The sequence below is a fragment of the Protopterus annectens genome, chromosome 1.part0 (assembly GCF_019279795.1).
Source record: "Protopterus annectens isolate FY-2018-M chromosome 1.part0, PAN1.0, whole genome shotgun sequence".
Lineage (NCBI taxonomy): Eukaryota > Metazoa > Chordata > Ceratodontiformes > Protopteridae > Protopterus > Protopterus annectens.
In genome coordinates, this window is record NC_056725.1 from 295114123 (window position 1) to 295131813 (window position 17691).

General features: G+C 39.4%; 1 protein-coding gene across 1 annotated transcript in view; it reads right to left on the reverse strand.

Moving 5' to 3' along the window:
- Positions 1–17691, reverse strand: part of PRKCE (protein kinase C epsilon) — a 3007622-nt gene that overhangs the window by 131378 nt on the left and 2858553 nt on the right. Inside the window, exon 13 of the mRNA XM_044059920.1 lies at positions 3787–3975. Coding sequence (XP_043915855.1) covers positions 3787–3975 — 189 coding nt within the window. The remainder of the gene's footprint in view (positions 1–3786; positions 3976–17691) is intronic.

A 17691-nucleotide genomic window follows, 5' to 3' on the forward strand; every position in this document is an offset into this window, starting at 1 on the left:
AAATCGCCTCACTGAGAACAGGCGAACTGGCGACTGGCCTAGAAGAGGCTTCGTCGTCGGTTTTGGACCTCAGATGCCTGTCTTGTTCTTTGTCTTTGTGTTTTTTATACATTCCAGTCATCGATTGTTCCGAAGGCATTATATAATTAAATCTCCGTCCAAAATAATGTAAAGCAAAATCAAACCGACGTTTAATAGTGCGTTTATTGAATCTAGCACAAAACCGACAACTAGTAACGTCGTGGTCAGGGCCTAGGCAAGGAATGCAGTAAAAGTGAAAGTCCTTATGAGGTATTTGCTTCCCACAAGAAACAATTATTAACTTTTACTGACATCGGTCTGGAGCAAGAAAAAGTTTCCCCAACGGGGTACTTAGCTTTATTGAAGACTTCGGTTCTGAAATTCAACTTTGAAAATCTCAGGAGTCAGCCGACCGGCACTTGCGAACTGCTTTTGCTTCGGGCAGCGCGCGGCAAGAAAGACTGAAGAAAATGGCATCGGTTGCAACTTTTATATCCCCTGGCGCACTGACGTCAGGGAAGAGGCGACAGCAACCGATGCTGGACCAAGACTTTGGAACTCGGGCCGACTGTGGGTTGCCTGCCAGCAGGATAACTCAAGTGTAATGACTGCAACAGTGAAACACGATGAACGTCATCATTTCTCAGTCCATGGCAGTAAACACAAAGTTATTTCTGACAATGGTACTCAACTTACTAGTCAGTTATTTCAGAAATTTACAAGAGAATGGGACTTTATACATGTTATTACCAGTCCTGAATATCCACAGTCACATGTCCTAACTGAACGTTCAGTGCAGAGTACAAAGCAATTACTTGAAAGGTCAAAGCAGGACAATACCAATGCCTTTTTGAATTTACTTAATCTCAGAAACATACCCTGTGATGATATACTTGGCTCACCTGCTCAAAGACTTCTATCCAGGTAAACCAGAACGATGCAGCCTATTAGTTCCAGTTTATTGAGGCCTAAAGCTAAGAACAACAGAACCATCAAGGCAATTATCCAGAAGTCTATAGTTATGATAAATCGAGCAGATTTCTTCATCTGTTGAGGGAAGGAGAGACAGTGAGGATACAAACTGCGACAGGTTTTGACTGGATTGGTCAAGTTACAGGTATGTGTACCAAGCCAAGATCCTACTTGTAGAATCTGAGGGTATGGAATACAGGAGAAATCGCAGACATCTTCTTCCTGTACCAGAATCTTCATCACAGCATTTCTCCTGTGATACAAACTCTAGATCTCAGAGCAAACCAAGCATTGTTCCCATCCCAGAGTGTGTTTCAACATCTACTTCTATTCCTGAGGATGTTCTAAATACTCCCAAGGTTGAACATTCTATAGAGATCGCTCCAGTTGCTAAACCTAATTCCCAGTTTTGTGTCACACGATATGGTCGAATTTCCAGGCCCATTGTGAAATACACAGCAACATGGACATAACTGTATATATGTACCTTGTCTTGTACAACTGCATGACAAAGAACTACTTGCATTATCTGCATGCCAAAAAGATTCACAACGTTGCATGATCTATTTCTCAAAGAGGGAGGATGTAGATCAGCGTATACGTGCTGTATCTTTAAGAAGCATATCAAGAACTGAATGTGCACATATAAATACTGGCCATGTGCTATTATTCCCAGTGCTGTTTTGAGAGTGCAGCCAGAGAGTGAGCATGTATGACTGCAGTAGTTAGTTTGTATATAAGTTAAGTTAAAGTCAGTAAACTTCTATCGTGATGTGTTTGTATATAACAAAGCTGCTTGAACAGAACCCAAGAAGACTCTTCTATTGTGTCCAAAGGAGGAGAGTGACAGCTACAATAAGGCAACTCTCCTCAGTAACTATGAAAAGGTTAACAATCTAGAAGCTGAGACCATGGGCAGTTCCAGCAATTACTGGAAATATTTTGCAAGGTACACACCCAACTTGAAAAGAATGAAAAGCAGGAAAGATGCCCATCCGACCATGTACAAACAGAGACAGAGACAGAGAGAGACCTGAAACTGGCATGAAGATGAACTCTGTCCTAACTGCACCACTCAGCTATGAAAATGTGCATTCCAGTCTAACATTATTGATAGAAGCTAGGACATCTGCATGTCTGGAATGTCAGACCTTGGGACATCTCCACCTCTGGAGGCACGTCTGAACATCCCAGCTTCCATATCACATTTGGAAACGGACTCTAGTGACATCATTAGGAACACAGACAGTGAACCCAAGCTCCCAAGTGAATTGCATGTACAGCCAGAAAGAAAACAGAAATACAAAATAACCTGTGCTAAAGGTCAAATTAACAAAACGATTACCAAAGCTATAGATATGGAATAATCTAGTTTAGGCCATTAGCTCAAGCATCCAAAAATGTATTCAGTTTGCATACATCTAGAATTCTAGAATAAGGTTCCTCTCAGTACACCTTTTTGAATTACATTCTGCAAAAAAAAGTGTGTGTTTGTTCTTTGACACACTAGCACTAACAAGAAATGAAACAAAAGCAGAATCACAGACAGATATAGTCTGGATAAAACCATAAAATCATTAAAAGCAAATCAGGAGGAACATCAGATACTCCTTTACACTTAAGACAGAAACAAAAAAGTCTGTATGTTATTTCCAAATATGTGCTGCACAGCGTTCAAAGGCATGGCAACACACATGAAGTGAAAAATAATTAAGACAGCTGATACTCTGCTCCTTAGTGGTATCAGGGTCCCAAAAAAGAGGTAAATAAAATGACACAAGTAATTCTTTGTGGCGGTACTCAGTATATATTTTTGCAATGCTTGCTTTAAAACTGATATACTGAGCAATGATTGGTGCCCCCACTCCCCACACACACACGTCCGTCACTGATGCAGCTTTTGAACTGGGGTTTCAGTACGGTACAGGTAATGCAACGTAAAACTGAATATAGCAAACTCAAAGTTATCCAGCACCCATCGGGATTGGTAGATGCTGGATAATTGTAGTTTCTGGTTGCTTGAGAGTTACTATTAAAAATAGGCCTGACTAATACTGTACCGTACACTATTTGTTTGGTTTGACTTGTTCTCAGGTTGGGGAGAGAGGGAATTTATTCCTATCTTCCTTTTTAAAACTTTAAAACTCTAAAAATGTAAGGTATGTTTCTGTGGGGGGAAAGCTGAAAGTGCAACACATGAAAATTGTATTGCTTTTCTGTGATTTCTTTTTTTTGCCAGTTGCTTGAGTTCCGGTTAACTGAGAGTTTACTACACTTATATTACATTAATACACTTACATTAAAAGTGTTAATAAGCAGATTTGACAATCTATTCTCACAGATTGTAAGTGATACCAAACTTTGGATCTGTTCTACTAACAAGCTGTTTTACACTCTCCTATTACAACCATCTGAAGAAAACATTTCAAGGAACATATAGCCACTATTTATTCATGTGTTTATTAGAATATGAAAGGAAACAGAAATATGAGTCCTCTGATATCAGTATGGTGTTTTTAGCAAGTATTTTTAAGTTATTAAACTGCAGCACAACACCCTACCCCAGTATCCCTGCTAACACGATGTTACTGTACACAAATATGCAGTGTAAAACCGCAGAGAATGCAAACATCATGTTCCTTTCCCACAAGAAGTTCATTCTGTTCCAGGCCCTGCTCTCATGACGGCAGCGTTCTGAACTATCGCTGAACTCCCAGTGCAGTTACTCCTGGTTACTCAAGACTTGACCTGAAAAAAAATTAAAAAAAAAAAAAAAAGTGTAAGCAGACCTACCGCTTTTAATATGCTAACAGCTTCCTTGCTGAGCCAGACTGGATATAAAACATCATCGTGTAGAATGGATTCAAACAAGTCGTCTTCATTATCTGCCTCAAAAGGGGGCTGGCCAGCCATCATCTCATACATAAGGACTCCCAGGGCCCACCAATCGACAGAAGGGCCATACTCCAACTCCTGCAGGATCTATGATACAGGCAGAAAAGTAAAGTCATGGGTAAAATGAGGGAAAAGATTATTGTTGCCACTCAAATTTGCTGAGCTTCAAATACTATACATTGCTTTTTATTCAGACGTTACTCTTCATAGTTGTATCTGAGTGTGACACAGTGACACTAATTTATGACTAAGGTACAGTCATTCTACCCCTGCAGAGGCCACTTGCTTGTACAATACATACTTTTATCTCATTGTGGCTTCATATTCTGAACAAAATAGGGTTTAACAACCCTTTCATGTCTCCAGCTATTTTTGCTACAAAAAAATAACACATTAGCATGTTTTACAGTCCTGAATTATAACATGTTGAAAATATATGTGGCTTTAGGTAGAATTTTTACAATGTCTGAAAAGTGGCATTTAGGAAGAGATCAGAGACAAATGTACAGCTGCATCCTCTACTCTAATTCAAAAATGAGAGAATTACAAGGTTTGAAAAACAGCATTTGAGCAGCGATCAGACAAGAGACAGTGAGCAGTAAGATATGGTCCTATTTACACAGACAGTATCGCTTAAGGAAGATGTTTGTGGTAGTGATCCAGTTATAGAATTATATCGTTATTGATAGATTAAGGTGGTATATTATGTTGCTAACAGGTGGATTATAAAAGGGTGTAGTTATACTGAGTGTTTACAGTACCAAGCCTGAGAGCTTAGTCTAGGAAGATACAACATAGTATTTTTTCTACAGTCCAGTAGCTAGAGAGCCTCATGTAACCTCACATCTCTGTTAATCACTGCAATGTACATATAGGAATAATAAGTACTGTCAGTTATTAAAGAGGATTGATATTACTTATGGACAACACACACGGGCAAGTTCATGAGATTCTCGGTCACTGTTTTTATGTTTATTTTAAACCTGTGAAGGGTAGTAGTTTGTTTTATTGCAGTTGGGATATCATTCTCATATGCAGATGGTTTTACAGAGAAAAAGACTTTGTCATGGTTATTCGACATTTTCTGAGTTGGGGTTAAGTGTGGATCATTGGATCATAGATCTCTAGCAGGGGTATACTAAGTAATGGTGAACTACCATTTTCTAGAGGAATTTAGTAAGCGGTGTTTGTATTTACTTCAGTTTGTGTACAATACATACTTTTATCTCATTGTGGCTTCATATTCTGAACAAAATAGGGTTTAACAACCCTTTCATGTCTCCAGCTATTTTGCCACTTTCTTGTTTACAAAGAGAAAAAGAAACTAAAATTTCACCTTCATAGTTTTGAAAACCATCAGCAATAACACAATTTGGTTACGTACGGAATTCCACATGTTAAACTACATAACGAATTCTGGAAAACAAACGTAAGCCTAAAAATACTCAGCAAACTGGAGGGAAATGGTGTACCTAGAACAGGCACCCCTATCAAAATGCTTAAAAGTTTTCCTCATAGCTTAGGACTGACAGACAGATTTAGCTTACAAAATGTGTTGAGTAAACTGAATAATGCAAATGTTGACCTCCTTAAATAAAATCCTCAGAAGTCATTACAAATGTCTGGAACATGAATGTTACCTAATTCTTGCAGAAAAGATTTAAACAAATACAATCAAGCTGTGCAAATAAAAAGAAATTTAATTAGCTACTGCCATGGCATAGAACGATAAAGCTCACATTTCATTCTAGGCAGCCTTGATTCGATTAGCAGAGCAGACATCTCTGGCGTGGGCATAGGAGAATGGGTGTGTCCATCCTGGCGGGGAAAGGCATACACCTGGGGCACACAGGGAGGGAAAACATGTACCTGGGGCACACTAGCGTGGTTTGAGTTCCCTGGTGGAGACGGGAAAAAGTACAGTTGTGTACACTTACCATAAATGTAGATGTTCGAGTGTATTCACTGTTGCAGTCATTACATTTGGGTAATCTGCTTGCAGGTTGCCCTCAATTGGCTTGATTAACAAAGTCTTGGATCCTGCGTCGGTTGCTGTCCCTTCTTCCATGACGTCTTTATTTTCCACACAGTCAGGAATCAAGTAGAATGCTGGCAGTGACTTGTATAAAGCCAAAGTATTCCATGTTCACAAAGTGGCCACTCGTGCACCAGAACGTAGCATCATCAGAAGGTCATCACCCACCAACTGAAAGACCAACATGTCTGGGACCAGCTGTATGCTTACAGAGACATTAGATGGGTTTTGTCTGACATGCATGGAGCACAAACTAAACTGGGGGAAATGTGCAAACTTCCTACACCAGGGGATACTAAGGTATGTGTAGCACTTACCATTCTATCTAGAGGCAACTTTTAGAAATAAGCTGGGGATGTCTTAGGTATTTCACAGCTATCAGTTACTAGACTACTCAAGATTTCTTTGATACATTGTTCCTCATCTGCTGTCCCACATCATCGAAGAAGATAGCCAACACTCCACTACTATGAATGGCTTCTGCAACTTTGCTTGCCTCACTGAAGTTCTGGGAGCCACAGACTGCATCATTGTGGCAATAAAGTCCCCAGCCAGAGTCCATGAACAGTGCATCAACAGGAAGGAATATAATTATATCAACTACTAGCTAGTGTGTGACATAAAGGGTCTAAGAATCCAGGTGTCTGCTAAGCACCCTGACAGTGTCCATGACTCCCATACAGTATATGACATACAAATCACCTGTACTGCAACTTCCTGCAAGAAGACATTCCTCAAGCTCCCCATAAGTAAGTGTAGGCACAGTGGTACACCCACATCTCCATATCTACATACATACCACATACACAATACTATGCCTCAATTTCTGTCCTTCTACCTAATGCATTACAGGTGATGTAGGTTACCCCCTAGAACTCTAGCTGATGATGCTGGTATGGAACTTGTGGCTGAACAACAATACAGCATCACCCATGCTCAAACCAGAGATATAGTATAGCATGTGATTCACTTGATGAAGTCCTGGTTCCACTGTTTGTACATGTACAGGGGCACTGCAGTATGCCCCTGCTACAGCCTTCTAGGTATCTGTAGCATGCTGCACAACAGACGTTATCATCATTATCAGGCAGGCTAGCCAGCATACCCCGGACCCCCCAGGAGTACTGCAGCGGGACCCCCCTGTGACCATCACATCTATTAGTAGCTATGCAGAAGGCAGTAGTCAACCAGTCTATGTCAGTGGGCTGCCATCCGCTAATAAGTCTGTTTATAAAGAGGTACGTGTCTGCAGTAGGGTATAGCTGTAGGTGCCTACTGTAGCAGGAAAACTACTGCACACTCATCTTAACCTAACAGCCATACAATTACCGATGGCATTCTACCAGGCTGATACTCATCTGTGTGATACTGCTAATGACTATCTTACAACACAAATGTAGACCTGCATGCACTTCTTCAGGGATATCTTCTACATGAGTGCTACTTCTGTGCTGTCAGATAGTGAATTAAGGTGTTGAAATAAGTTTGCTCAATTTTTTTTGATAAGTGTTTTGGCATCCAAGATGGTGGCTTGCCATTAAAAGCTACTATGTACTAGTTTGCACATTACGCATTCTAAACAGGCTGGTGTCTGTTTTTCTCTGTGAATCACTTAGTATCAGCTGTGGATCCAGGGCTCTTACTCCTTCGCTACCCATAATCCCTGTCTTACTCTAAATACCTCAGATTGAGTTTGCCTACTTATCAGACAACTAAGTCTGTTATTATCTTATAGAATATAACATCTGAATCATGCGCCATAAAATAACCTGGAGAAAAAAATCAAATGAGGTTGTGAAATAACAAGGTCCCTAGTGAGGTCCATTTGTTCAAAGAGGAGCTCTAGTTTTGAAGGGGGAAAGAGGGAACAGTATTGAACTGAATGAAAAGAAGACAGCACAGTTCTATCATTATGGTGAGGACACTATTTTTGTATCTGATGTTGTCTTCTTTCATCTGATTCAACCTTCAGGACAGATTTCCTTGCTGCCACAAACCTGGAAGGTATCAAGGAAGGATATTCCTGAGAATGGTGGAGCCAAAAGATGTACGGAATCTGGATTGTACAGCCAGCTTGTAATAAGAAATGAATGTGTAGATGGTGGACCAAGTTGTTGCTGCACACATTTCATCTATAAGAACTCTTCTTGATTTCTGTACAAACTTTGTTATCAGAGGAAAGGTGGGAAAGGCCTATAGAGGACCTAGGGGCCAATTGTGAACTACAGCATCTTTCAGTGACTGCCCTTGTGCAGGGATTAGGCGGAAGTAACTGCTGCACTTCTACTTTAGGTATGAAGTATGATGACCACAGCATGGTTGACCACAGATCTGACTTGCCACTGTTTAAATGAATGACCACTGCCAATCATGAGGCAGGAAGATGGATCTGCTCAATTTGTTCACTAACACACTGGAAGTCCCAGGAATATGCATTGCTAGAAAAAAGCAATGGGAAGACATTGCTTGTTGCCACATTCTCATAGCATCTTGGAATACAGAATACCAACGAGTTCCACCCTGTTTGTTGATGTGCCAGACAACTGACATGTCTGTCTAAATGGAGATCACATCACTGGAGAGAGAGTCCTGGAAAGTCTGCAATGCTTTGGAGAACTGCTCTCATCTCCAGGACAATGATGTGGAGAGTGGCCTCTCAGTTTGACCATGAACTCTGAACTGTTTTCCCTTCAACATGTTCCCCCCACCACAGAGAGAAGTATCCGTGGTTACCATGCTCATGGGGGACGTGGAGAAAAAGGTCAACCTTATAGGACAGGTCTGGAGGTCAACCACCATGTGATGCGAGATTTGCACATAGGTATTAGACAAATCTGTGCATGAAGAGGACTACTGAACCAAAACGGTCTAATGAAGAATTCTCATATGGTATCTGACTACGGGAACTAACATTATTGTGCAAGGCTGTCTGCAGCAGATATACAACCCTGGACTCTGGGAGAGTGGCTATTTGGCTGCTCGTGTTCAACTGGTATCCAATGAACTCTATTTGTTTTGTGGATGCCAATATGCTTTTACTAGACTACTCTAGAACATTAACACTCTCCTAAAAAAAAATCACATTTCTAAAACAAGAGGTCTATATATGATTTTCTATGTGATACTTTTATTTACTGATCTATTTGCTTTTATTTTCCAATAAAGCCAAACTGGGTATGACACTAGTTTTCAGTGAAGGGCCAGGGAGAAAAGCACAAATTATTACTTTAAAAGGAAACATTCAATACAATATATTCATGTGGCCTTTAGTAGCAATTTTACAAAGAATGAGGAAACTTTCAAAATATACATGTAGTACTTAGTAGCAAGTTTTACAAAAAAATAACACATTAGCATGTTTTACAGTCCTGAATTATAACATGTTGAAAATATATGTGGCTTTAGGTAGAATTTTTACAATGTCTGAAAAGTGGCATTTAGGAAGAGATCAGAGACAAATGTACAGCTGCATCCTCTACTCTAATTCAAAAATGAGAGAATTACAAGGTTTGAAAAACAGCATTTGAGCAGCGATCAGACAAGAGACAGTGAGCAGTAAGATATGGTCCTATTTACACAGACAGTATCGCTTAAGGAAGATGTTTGTGGTAGTGATCCAGTTATAGAATTATATCGTTATTGATAGATTAAGGTGGTATATTATGTTGCTAACAGGTGGATTATAAAAGGGAGTGTAGTTATACTGAGTGTTTACAGTACCAAGCCTGAGAGCTTAGTCTAGGAAGATACAACATAGTATTTTTTCTACAGTCCAGTAGCTAGAGAGCCTCATGTAACCTCACATCTCTGTTAATCACTGCAATGTACATATAGGAATAATAAGTACTGACAGTTATTAAAAGAGGATTGATATTACTTATGGACAACACACACGGGCAAGTTCATGAGATTCTACGGTCACTGTTTTTATGTTTATTTTAAACCTGTGAAGGGTAGTAGTTTGTTTTATTGCAGTTGGGATATCATTCTCATATGCAGATGGTTTTACAGAGAAAAAGACTTTGTCATGGTTATTCGACATTTTCTGAGTTGGGGTTAAGTGTGGATCATTGGATCATAGATCTCTAGCAGGGGTATACTATTGCAGTAGGTTGGCAATGGCTTGAACCCATACTGATTGAGGTAGCATTTTAAGGCTGTTTTCAGTTGTGCACCGGTAAGGAATTTAGTAAGTTTTATCCGGTTTGTTTGTTTGCTTACTTGTTTGTGTTTATTTATTTATTTGAGAAGAAAAAGTGATGTGTTTTAGAGTTTAATTCAGTAACAAATTTGGCAGTTTTGTTATATCTTTGTTCTAGCTTGGCCAGATTGTAGATTTCTGAAGACTTACAAAGCATACAGAAGCCCGTGTAGTAGAAAGGAGGTTGTGGTAGCTATTATACTTTGATTAATGAGGTAGGGTTTAGCTTTGTATAACAGACCAAGTTTCCATTTGATCTGTTGGATAATGTATTGGATGTAATGATCAAAGTCTAAGTTTTCACCAGTAATCACCCCTAGTAGTTTTGTATGCTTGACTTGGTCAATCTTGGTGTCATTCGATAAAGCTATGCTTAATGTTAGTTTTTGTGATGACTGCTGGCTGGAGAAAAGTATCAGTTTTGTCTTTCTAGGGTTTAAAAGTAGTTAAGATTGCTGTAGTTTCAATGTGTAGGAAGGCTTCCTGTGTTACAGTCACAGTGTTATTATGAACTGACCAGAATACACTATGTGGAATCCAAGAGAAGGATGCATACCATACCAGCCAAAAGTCTACTACAAGTTATTTTAGTGTCTGCTGGAAACAAGAGCCTTTGCTTCTTGCCACACAGACCTCCAATGCATGAACAGAAGGGATACAATTTAAAAAAAAACTTTAGCTGCGATAACAGACAGCACTGTCACTGCTGCCAAAAAGCAGAGGTATATATTACATGGACTTACCTGGTGACACAGGCATAGTGTTTGCACTTACCTGGGGACACAGGCATACTGTTTGCACATACCTGGCGACACAGGTGTGGTGTTTGCTGAAGTCAGCTGCCTCCTTAATTAACTTCATTAACTGAGACACTGAAACCACTAAAATGAAACTACTTTTCTAAACACAGTTTTGGTGACTGAATGAGTAAAGGTGTCATCTCTTGGGTGGTGGTGAGAGAGAGAGAGATTGTGCTGTAGAATCAAAACAACACTACAAAGGAGAAGTTGATCCTGAATCTGAATGAGGTAACTATAGTGTTCTGCATTCCACTAAAAGAGAATCTGACAAAAAAGTCATGCAACTGAATGTTATTAATGTAGCATGCAGTTTGGAAGCCATATGGATGGAGTTGGTACAACTGAATGGACAATATTATGTAGGCATGAAACATTAGGATTGGTCAGGACTGAGGACACAGGACTATTTCATTTTCCAGATTTAAGACGGAAGTCAGTGAACCAGAAAAACTGCTAAAGTGCAAGATTTGAGATAAGGAAATTATACAGTAAAGCAGACGGGGCAGCATTTAAATGGAACTGAGGCGAAGGTAAGAAATTGGGGCGTGAGCTTGTATGATTATTTGGGAAGGTGAAAACTGGACTTGATAGAACATGTGAAAAGCAGGATGGATGAGTGAACAGGCTTAGTGAATGACTCGCTGGGAATAGCAGAGGTCAAACTCTTGCAACAATAACGGTTCAACGTTTAGTACAGAAAACCAAGGAAACATTTGCTAGAATTTTATATTTCACTTGTTATGGCAAAGAATAAGCATTGTGAAAACTGCAGAAAGTGGGGAAGTAGTGTTACCTGTTGTAAGGATACCTATGTTTGTGCAATATGACTATTCAGAAGTGACACTGAAATATTGCCTGCATTTTGCACATGCAAAACAAGAAGAGACCAAAATTCAGTATGTCATTCCTGGTTATGTTTCTTCCTGGGCTATTTTTGTCCCCATGCCTGTTGACCATGAAGATGTCAGCAATAGCACTCTCCACATTCATTCCCCCATGCAAGGTACTATACTCTGCTATCACTTTGGCTGACAACTATCCAGGGATCCTCCTACAGGCATCCATGATGATTGCTTGTCCTCTCACAGCATTCTTGCAATAGAGGATATTTTTCTATAGTCCTAACCCCACCCACTTGGCTGGGAGCAGAGTCATGGTGGGCACACATTACTCCTTACCCCCTTGTAAATGTACACTCTCTAATGAATACTACCAGAAGTGGTGGCTTGCTGAGCCAAATGCCTGCACCCCTCAAGGATCTGGGTCTACAATGCCACCTCTCCACAAAGAGATTGCAGCAGTTGGTATCCCTGCTCCACCATTTCCTTTCCCCAGTATGAGTAAGCCCATTCTCTTACGCCAGTGATGTCAAGTGCCTGAGTCTGGATCACATGGGCCCTAGTCATGCCTTTATCCCTCTGTTTCTCGCTCTCTATGCCATCAGCACTGGCCACTCATTCCCAGCTATCTTAAAGATGTTTTGCAATGGAATAATGTTGATTTGGGCTCCCTACTATAAATATGAGACTTTAATGTGCAAGCCCCTGAATTATAGAAACTATAAGTCTAAAAATATTTGAGAACAGTGAATGCTCCTTGCACCCTGGAACTTATACATGCTAACTAATCTTGAGATTTCCATACCATGGAGAAAGGGGAATATTCCAAGAAATGTCAGTGTCAGAGTTGGTATTTTCCAATATTCAGTCATACTATTAAGGAACTCACACTAACAAGTCTTGGAATATCAAATAGTTGCCTAACTTCTGATAATCAGAGGAATCCATTGTAAAAATAAGACATCTGCCTGTCAGAACAGGTGTATTACTACTGGAACAAAATAAGGAGATTAAGTAACAGACATGGATATGTCAAAAGAAGCAGAAGATGAATGGAAAGGGAGACTGGATTTGACAAAGAAGTGACATTTATATACGAGAGCTACCCCAGGAACAAGATCCCTAGATAGAGAAAATTCTGCACATTGTCATTAACTGGGTTATGATGGGGGTATGTCATGTTAGCAACAGGGTAATGAAAGTTGTATATAGCAAGTGCACCTGAGTACTAAAAAGGCCTGAACATGAGGTAAATTATAACTTTCCAATTCCTTACTGAGTAGATAAGTGTATACAAAAAAAGTTTTATGCACATCTGTGTGTCACAGAAGCTATACTGATACAAGTTTAACCCATGCTGAATATAATAAGTGAAATTCATAGGTTACCCATAACGACTGAGTGAGTACTTTATTTACTTGTTGCTAATTAATGTTATAACATAAGGGGGAGTGTTTTCACTGAAAAGTGCAGGTCTGAACGCAATTATAATAAGAAGGATTAACTCGTATTGACAACTATATGTCATAAGCAATTATTTATGAAAAGGGAGAATTAGCCTTAAGCAATGCTCTTATCACAAGTGCTTATATTACTTAACGTTACTGAAAGATCTGTGAACCTGTCTTTGGAGGTTTAGCATCAAATAATGAGTTAAAAGATTTATTTGTCTTTTTCCAGACACAGATGTTTAGTTCATTTGTTTAGTTGTTATAATAAGAAATTTAAATAAATGGTAGTGCTAAAATTCACTACGAACAAGGAAGGTTTAAATACTGTAGAAGCTTCTTGTCAATAAGTTACTCAGATTATGCTGTCAGTTCACCCATATTAATCAGTTATCAGATTTTATATGTCAGTTACAACTGCTAGAATGGGTGCTTTAATGTGCAGGATTCTAATAGGCATGTATACTGGGGAGGGTAAATGCAATAACTCCTAAAAATTCAATGCAAGATATTATGTATTGCTGCTTATCATTTCTGAATTGTCTGAATATAAATAATGCATGAAGGATGAATTCTGGTACTTTATATAAACTATAGATTTGAATCACTAGATAAGATTATACCCAATGAAGTTAAGGGCAAGAAGAACGACATGGGTGGTACTAACAGAACATCTGCACTGATCTTAACTAGTCCTGATAAAGGGATTGTACTATGTAAACACTGGTGAAAGTTATGGTTGAACTAACGGAGTAAATTAACAGCAGTCATGCCTTCTATGCCTTATTTGACTTAACTATTACAAAATAACTGGTTAAGGATTGGATGTTGGTCTCTCTGTCCTCTTTTTATATTTTGTAGAGCTGTTCTTGAATAGATTGTCACTGTTAGAGGTGGTTAGAAGGGTTATTAGAGATGTGGGAGCACATATTCTGCTCATGTTTGAGCTCAAAAGGTTTGAAGAAGGATTTAGAAAGCTAAGTGCTGGAAGTAATGAAAACCATATACAAGAGTAGAACACTTATGTTAGTGGGCTATGAAAAACAGCTCCCTATTGAAATGTCACTCAAAATGCCAAGTGCTGACAAGCTGGAAAACAGAATTATCAAAAACACAGGAGAAGAGTGAATCTCAAAAATCGCTCTTCGCCTTTAAACTTCTTTTTGCAGTGCAGGCCAGCCCCCCTGCACCCTCATGACCCCCAGCAGCCCCAGACTCCCTGAACTTATATATACCAACTCTGAGACTGCCATACCTTAGAGAAACAGGAATATTCTGAGAAATGGCATCTCAGTCTTATTATAGTCTGTTTTTTTTTGGCCATTCAGTCTCCGTATTTCGGGACTCCCCTCTTGCAGGTCCCAATATTTCAAATGGTTACTATGAAAAACATTTTGAACTGAGACTGAAATACAAATACACTGTACTACTGATTGCAAATACATACTTTTTCATACAGCATTTTATACAAACACACACACACAGAAACACAGAGATCTGCTGGTTTCTTCCTGCCAGAAATTCAATAATAAGTTAGACATCCTTGACTTTGAAACAGACAGGATGTGGGTAGCATACCTCACAACCTTCTACAGCAAGAAATCTGGACAAAACCATAAATACTGGGGGAACAAAGGTCCAGAAATTGGGGCAATTTTTAAATATTGCTCTTATAAAGTTAGAAAGTTGGTAGAATGGCAGGTTTTCCATTAGAATGGATTTTCTGCATGGTACGAAGTCTGAAACTCAAATGCATTAGCACTATTTTCTGATTTCCATCCTCAATAATTTGCCAGAAAAACAAAAATGTATGTGGAACACACCATAAATATGAAGCAAAAATCTGAACATTCTGCAAATAACTGGACGGTTGAAATGTATGATGGGTAGCCCTTACTGCTTGCAAGCAGACCATTGGGTGGCCTAATGGTTAAGGTGTTTGCCTTCCAAACACAAGGTACAGAGTTTGAGTCTCACAAGGGATAATTCGCTAGGCTTAAAAATGTCTTGCAAGGGCAGTTAGCCTAGTACTAATCTATGAACCTATGAACCTATTAGATCTGTCCAGAGGCTTTCAAGTGGAAATTTTTAGCTATGTAATCCAGAACTCCTGAAGGCAAATTACTTTTTTTAAAGGCACTCACATTGATTGCTTGAAGTACACTATGGTTGTTGATGTTTTTGGAGTTTCCCTACATGCAGTATACACAAGATAAATAACAGGACCTGTATCTCTTCCACAAACAACAGGGGATACCCTAGCTGCACTCTTTTTTATCCTACAAAACTTTAAGCGAACCAAATTACTCAAGTAGCATGAAAACAGTAATCATGTCTTTTGCACAAGTTGGATTTTCATAATTAACATGGTTGAAAATGAACAAGTAATGTCTAAATGGCAATGTAAGGGATCAGCTTTTAAACCATTCAATATTTTTCAAGTCAATTTCCAAAGACATATCCTCTGGCCTATCTAAATATCTCCCATAATGTCCATGCTTGCCAACCCTAACATCTCAAAGGTGTACAAGATCAAATGATTTTCTTTCTACAGATCAAGGACAAAGCTGAGCATGCCCACCAATTTAGCTAAGTTTTATCTCAGAATCATTCATCCACTTCAGTAAATTAGGTACACCGCTTTCTCTGGCTAGCCTGACCCAACACATTAAAAATCTGTACATAGGAGATGAGGAATGCTGAATTATTACAATTATTACAGTTTATGTGGTTTGCATTAACATGTTTCCGGCTGTACAGCCCCAGCTGTTGATGTGATATAATTTAAGTCCCCACACTTGTTATAGCGGCCCTTGATGCAACTGTTAAACTAATTTAAAATAGATATTTTTTCTGGGCCTTCTGATCCTACAGCTTGCTTTCAGCAATTCAGACAGTAGTTTCACACAACTATGGACAAATCTGCATACAAGTTCATAGGTTGTTACTAGGCTAATGACCACTAGGGCCCTTACAACCCTAGCTGTGCACCCCAAACCATTTGTGTCCCAAGCAACATAAGGGGGCATGTTAGTAAACAGGTAGCTAAGAATTTGTAGGAGGTGTTAGGATAATACCTTTCTTATTGGCAGCCTCTGTCCATAAGGGATATGGGGACCAGATGTAAGTTTGACTTCCCATCCAATTGACAAGATTTTGTTTGAACAGGGTCAGGGATGAACTCTATTTTACATGGATGGGGTGCCTACTTCATACGGCAGGGATTCTTTGGGATATATACCTGTCTCTGCAACACATTCTGTTTATGTCACAAGCAAAGTTCAGATCCCTGGATCTAGTGTTTCTGGTGCTGTTTATTTTGCACATGTGCAACAGATCCATCTGGGTTCAGTATGAGGAAGCCCTGTAAGCCAGGCAAAGATTCTCTGTCAGCAGCCTGTAGGAGACTGAATAAAGAGACAGAGCCTTTAGATGGTCAGTGTATGACAGGGAATATATAGGTGCCTTATGGAGAAGTATAACTGTTGTAGTCCTCCATTCACTTGGAATGTAGTCTGTTTCAAGGCTGTAGTTGAAAAGTGCCTCAAGTGTTAGTTATGTTTTAGACTGTTCAGGTGTCCACTCAGGATGCCGTCAAGACCCATGCAGGCAGTGTTTTTGGCTTTAGCGAGTGCTGCCAACACCTAGTCCCTGCTGAGCGAAATATGTTGGAGGGGATTTCACCTGGTGGAGCTGGAGGGAAGTGTGTGTGTGTGTGTGTGTGTGTGTGTGTGTGTGTGTGTGTGTTTGGGGGGGGGTTGAAGCTTGAGCTGAATTTATCAACCAGTAGATCTGCTATGTCACACTGATCTGTGTAGACAGTACTGCTCACAAACAGTTCAGCAAATTGTTGTGCATAATATGTAAGGTTCTGGACATAACTAAAGATGGCCTTCTGATTGTCCTTAGCCTGCAAGGCTACCCTGACCTTATAGTCAGTTATTTGTATAAGAAAGCGCAGTCTATAAGGGAATTACTTTTCTAGATTTTGGCCATGAGTTTTCTTCTTTTATTATATAAAAGTTTATAAAGCCAAAAATGCTCCACTTGGGATCAAACAAGGACCAAGAATGTGGTGTGGTTTGTCTTTACTAAAGCCATGATTGAAGGTGAGCTTACTAATCCTACATGTAGCAGCAACAGGTATGTGTACATATCTACATTCAGAAATCACCTATCATGAGTAATAAAACTAAAAGACACTACGAATAACCAGCTTACAATCAGCCCAAGCATAGTACATTCAACTCCCTCTAGATGCCCAATTCAGAAAGATAAAAGCAAAGCTCAGCTACATGTCAAACTAGCCTGTATCCCAGTGCTACATGCCAAAATTTCCCATTCACTGCAGTGGTTTTGTGCAATGACCACAGAACACAACTGTCATGGTAATGTTGCTGCCATGTGCAGCTGCAATGATGATGATGTATAAGTAAAGAATTATTATAATGCAAAGTATTATTTATTTCCATTTGTTGTC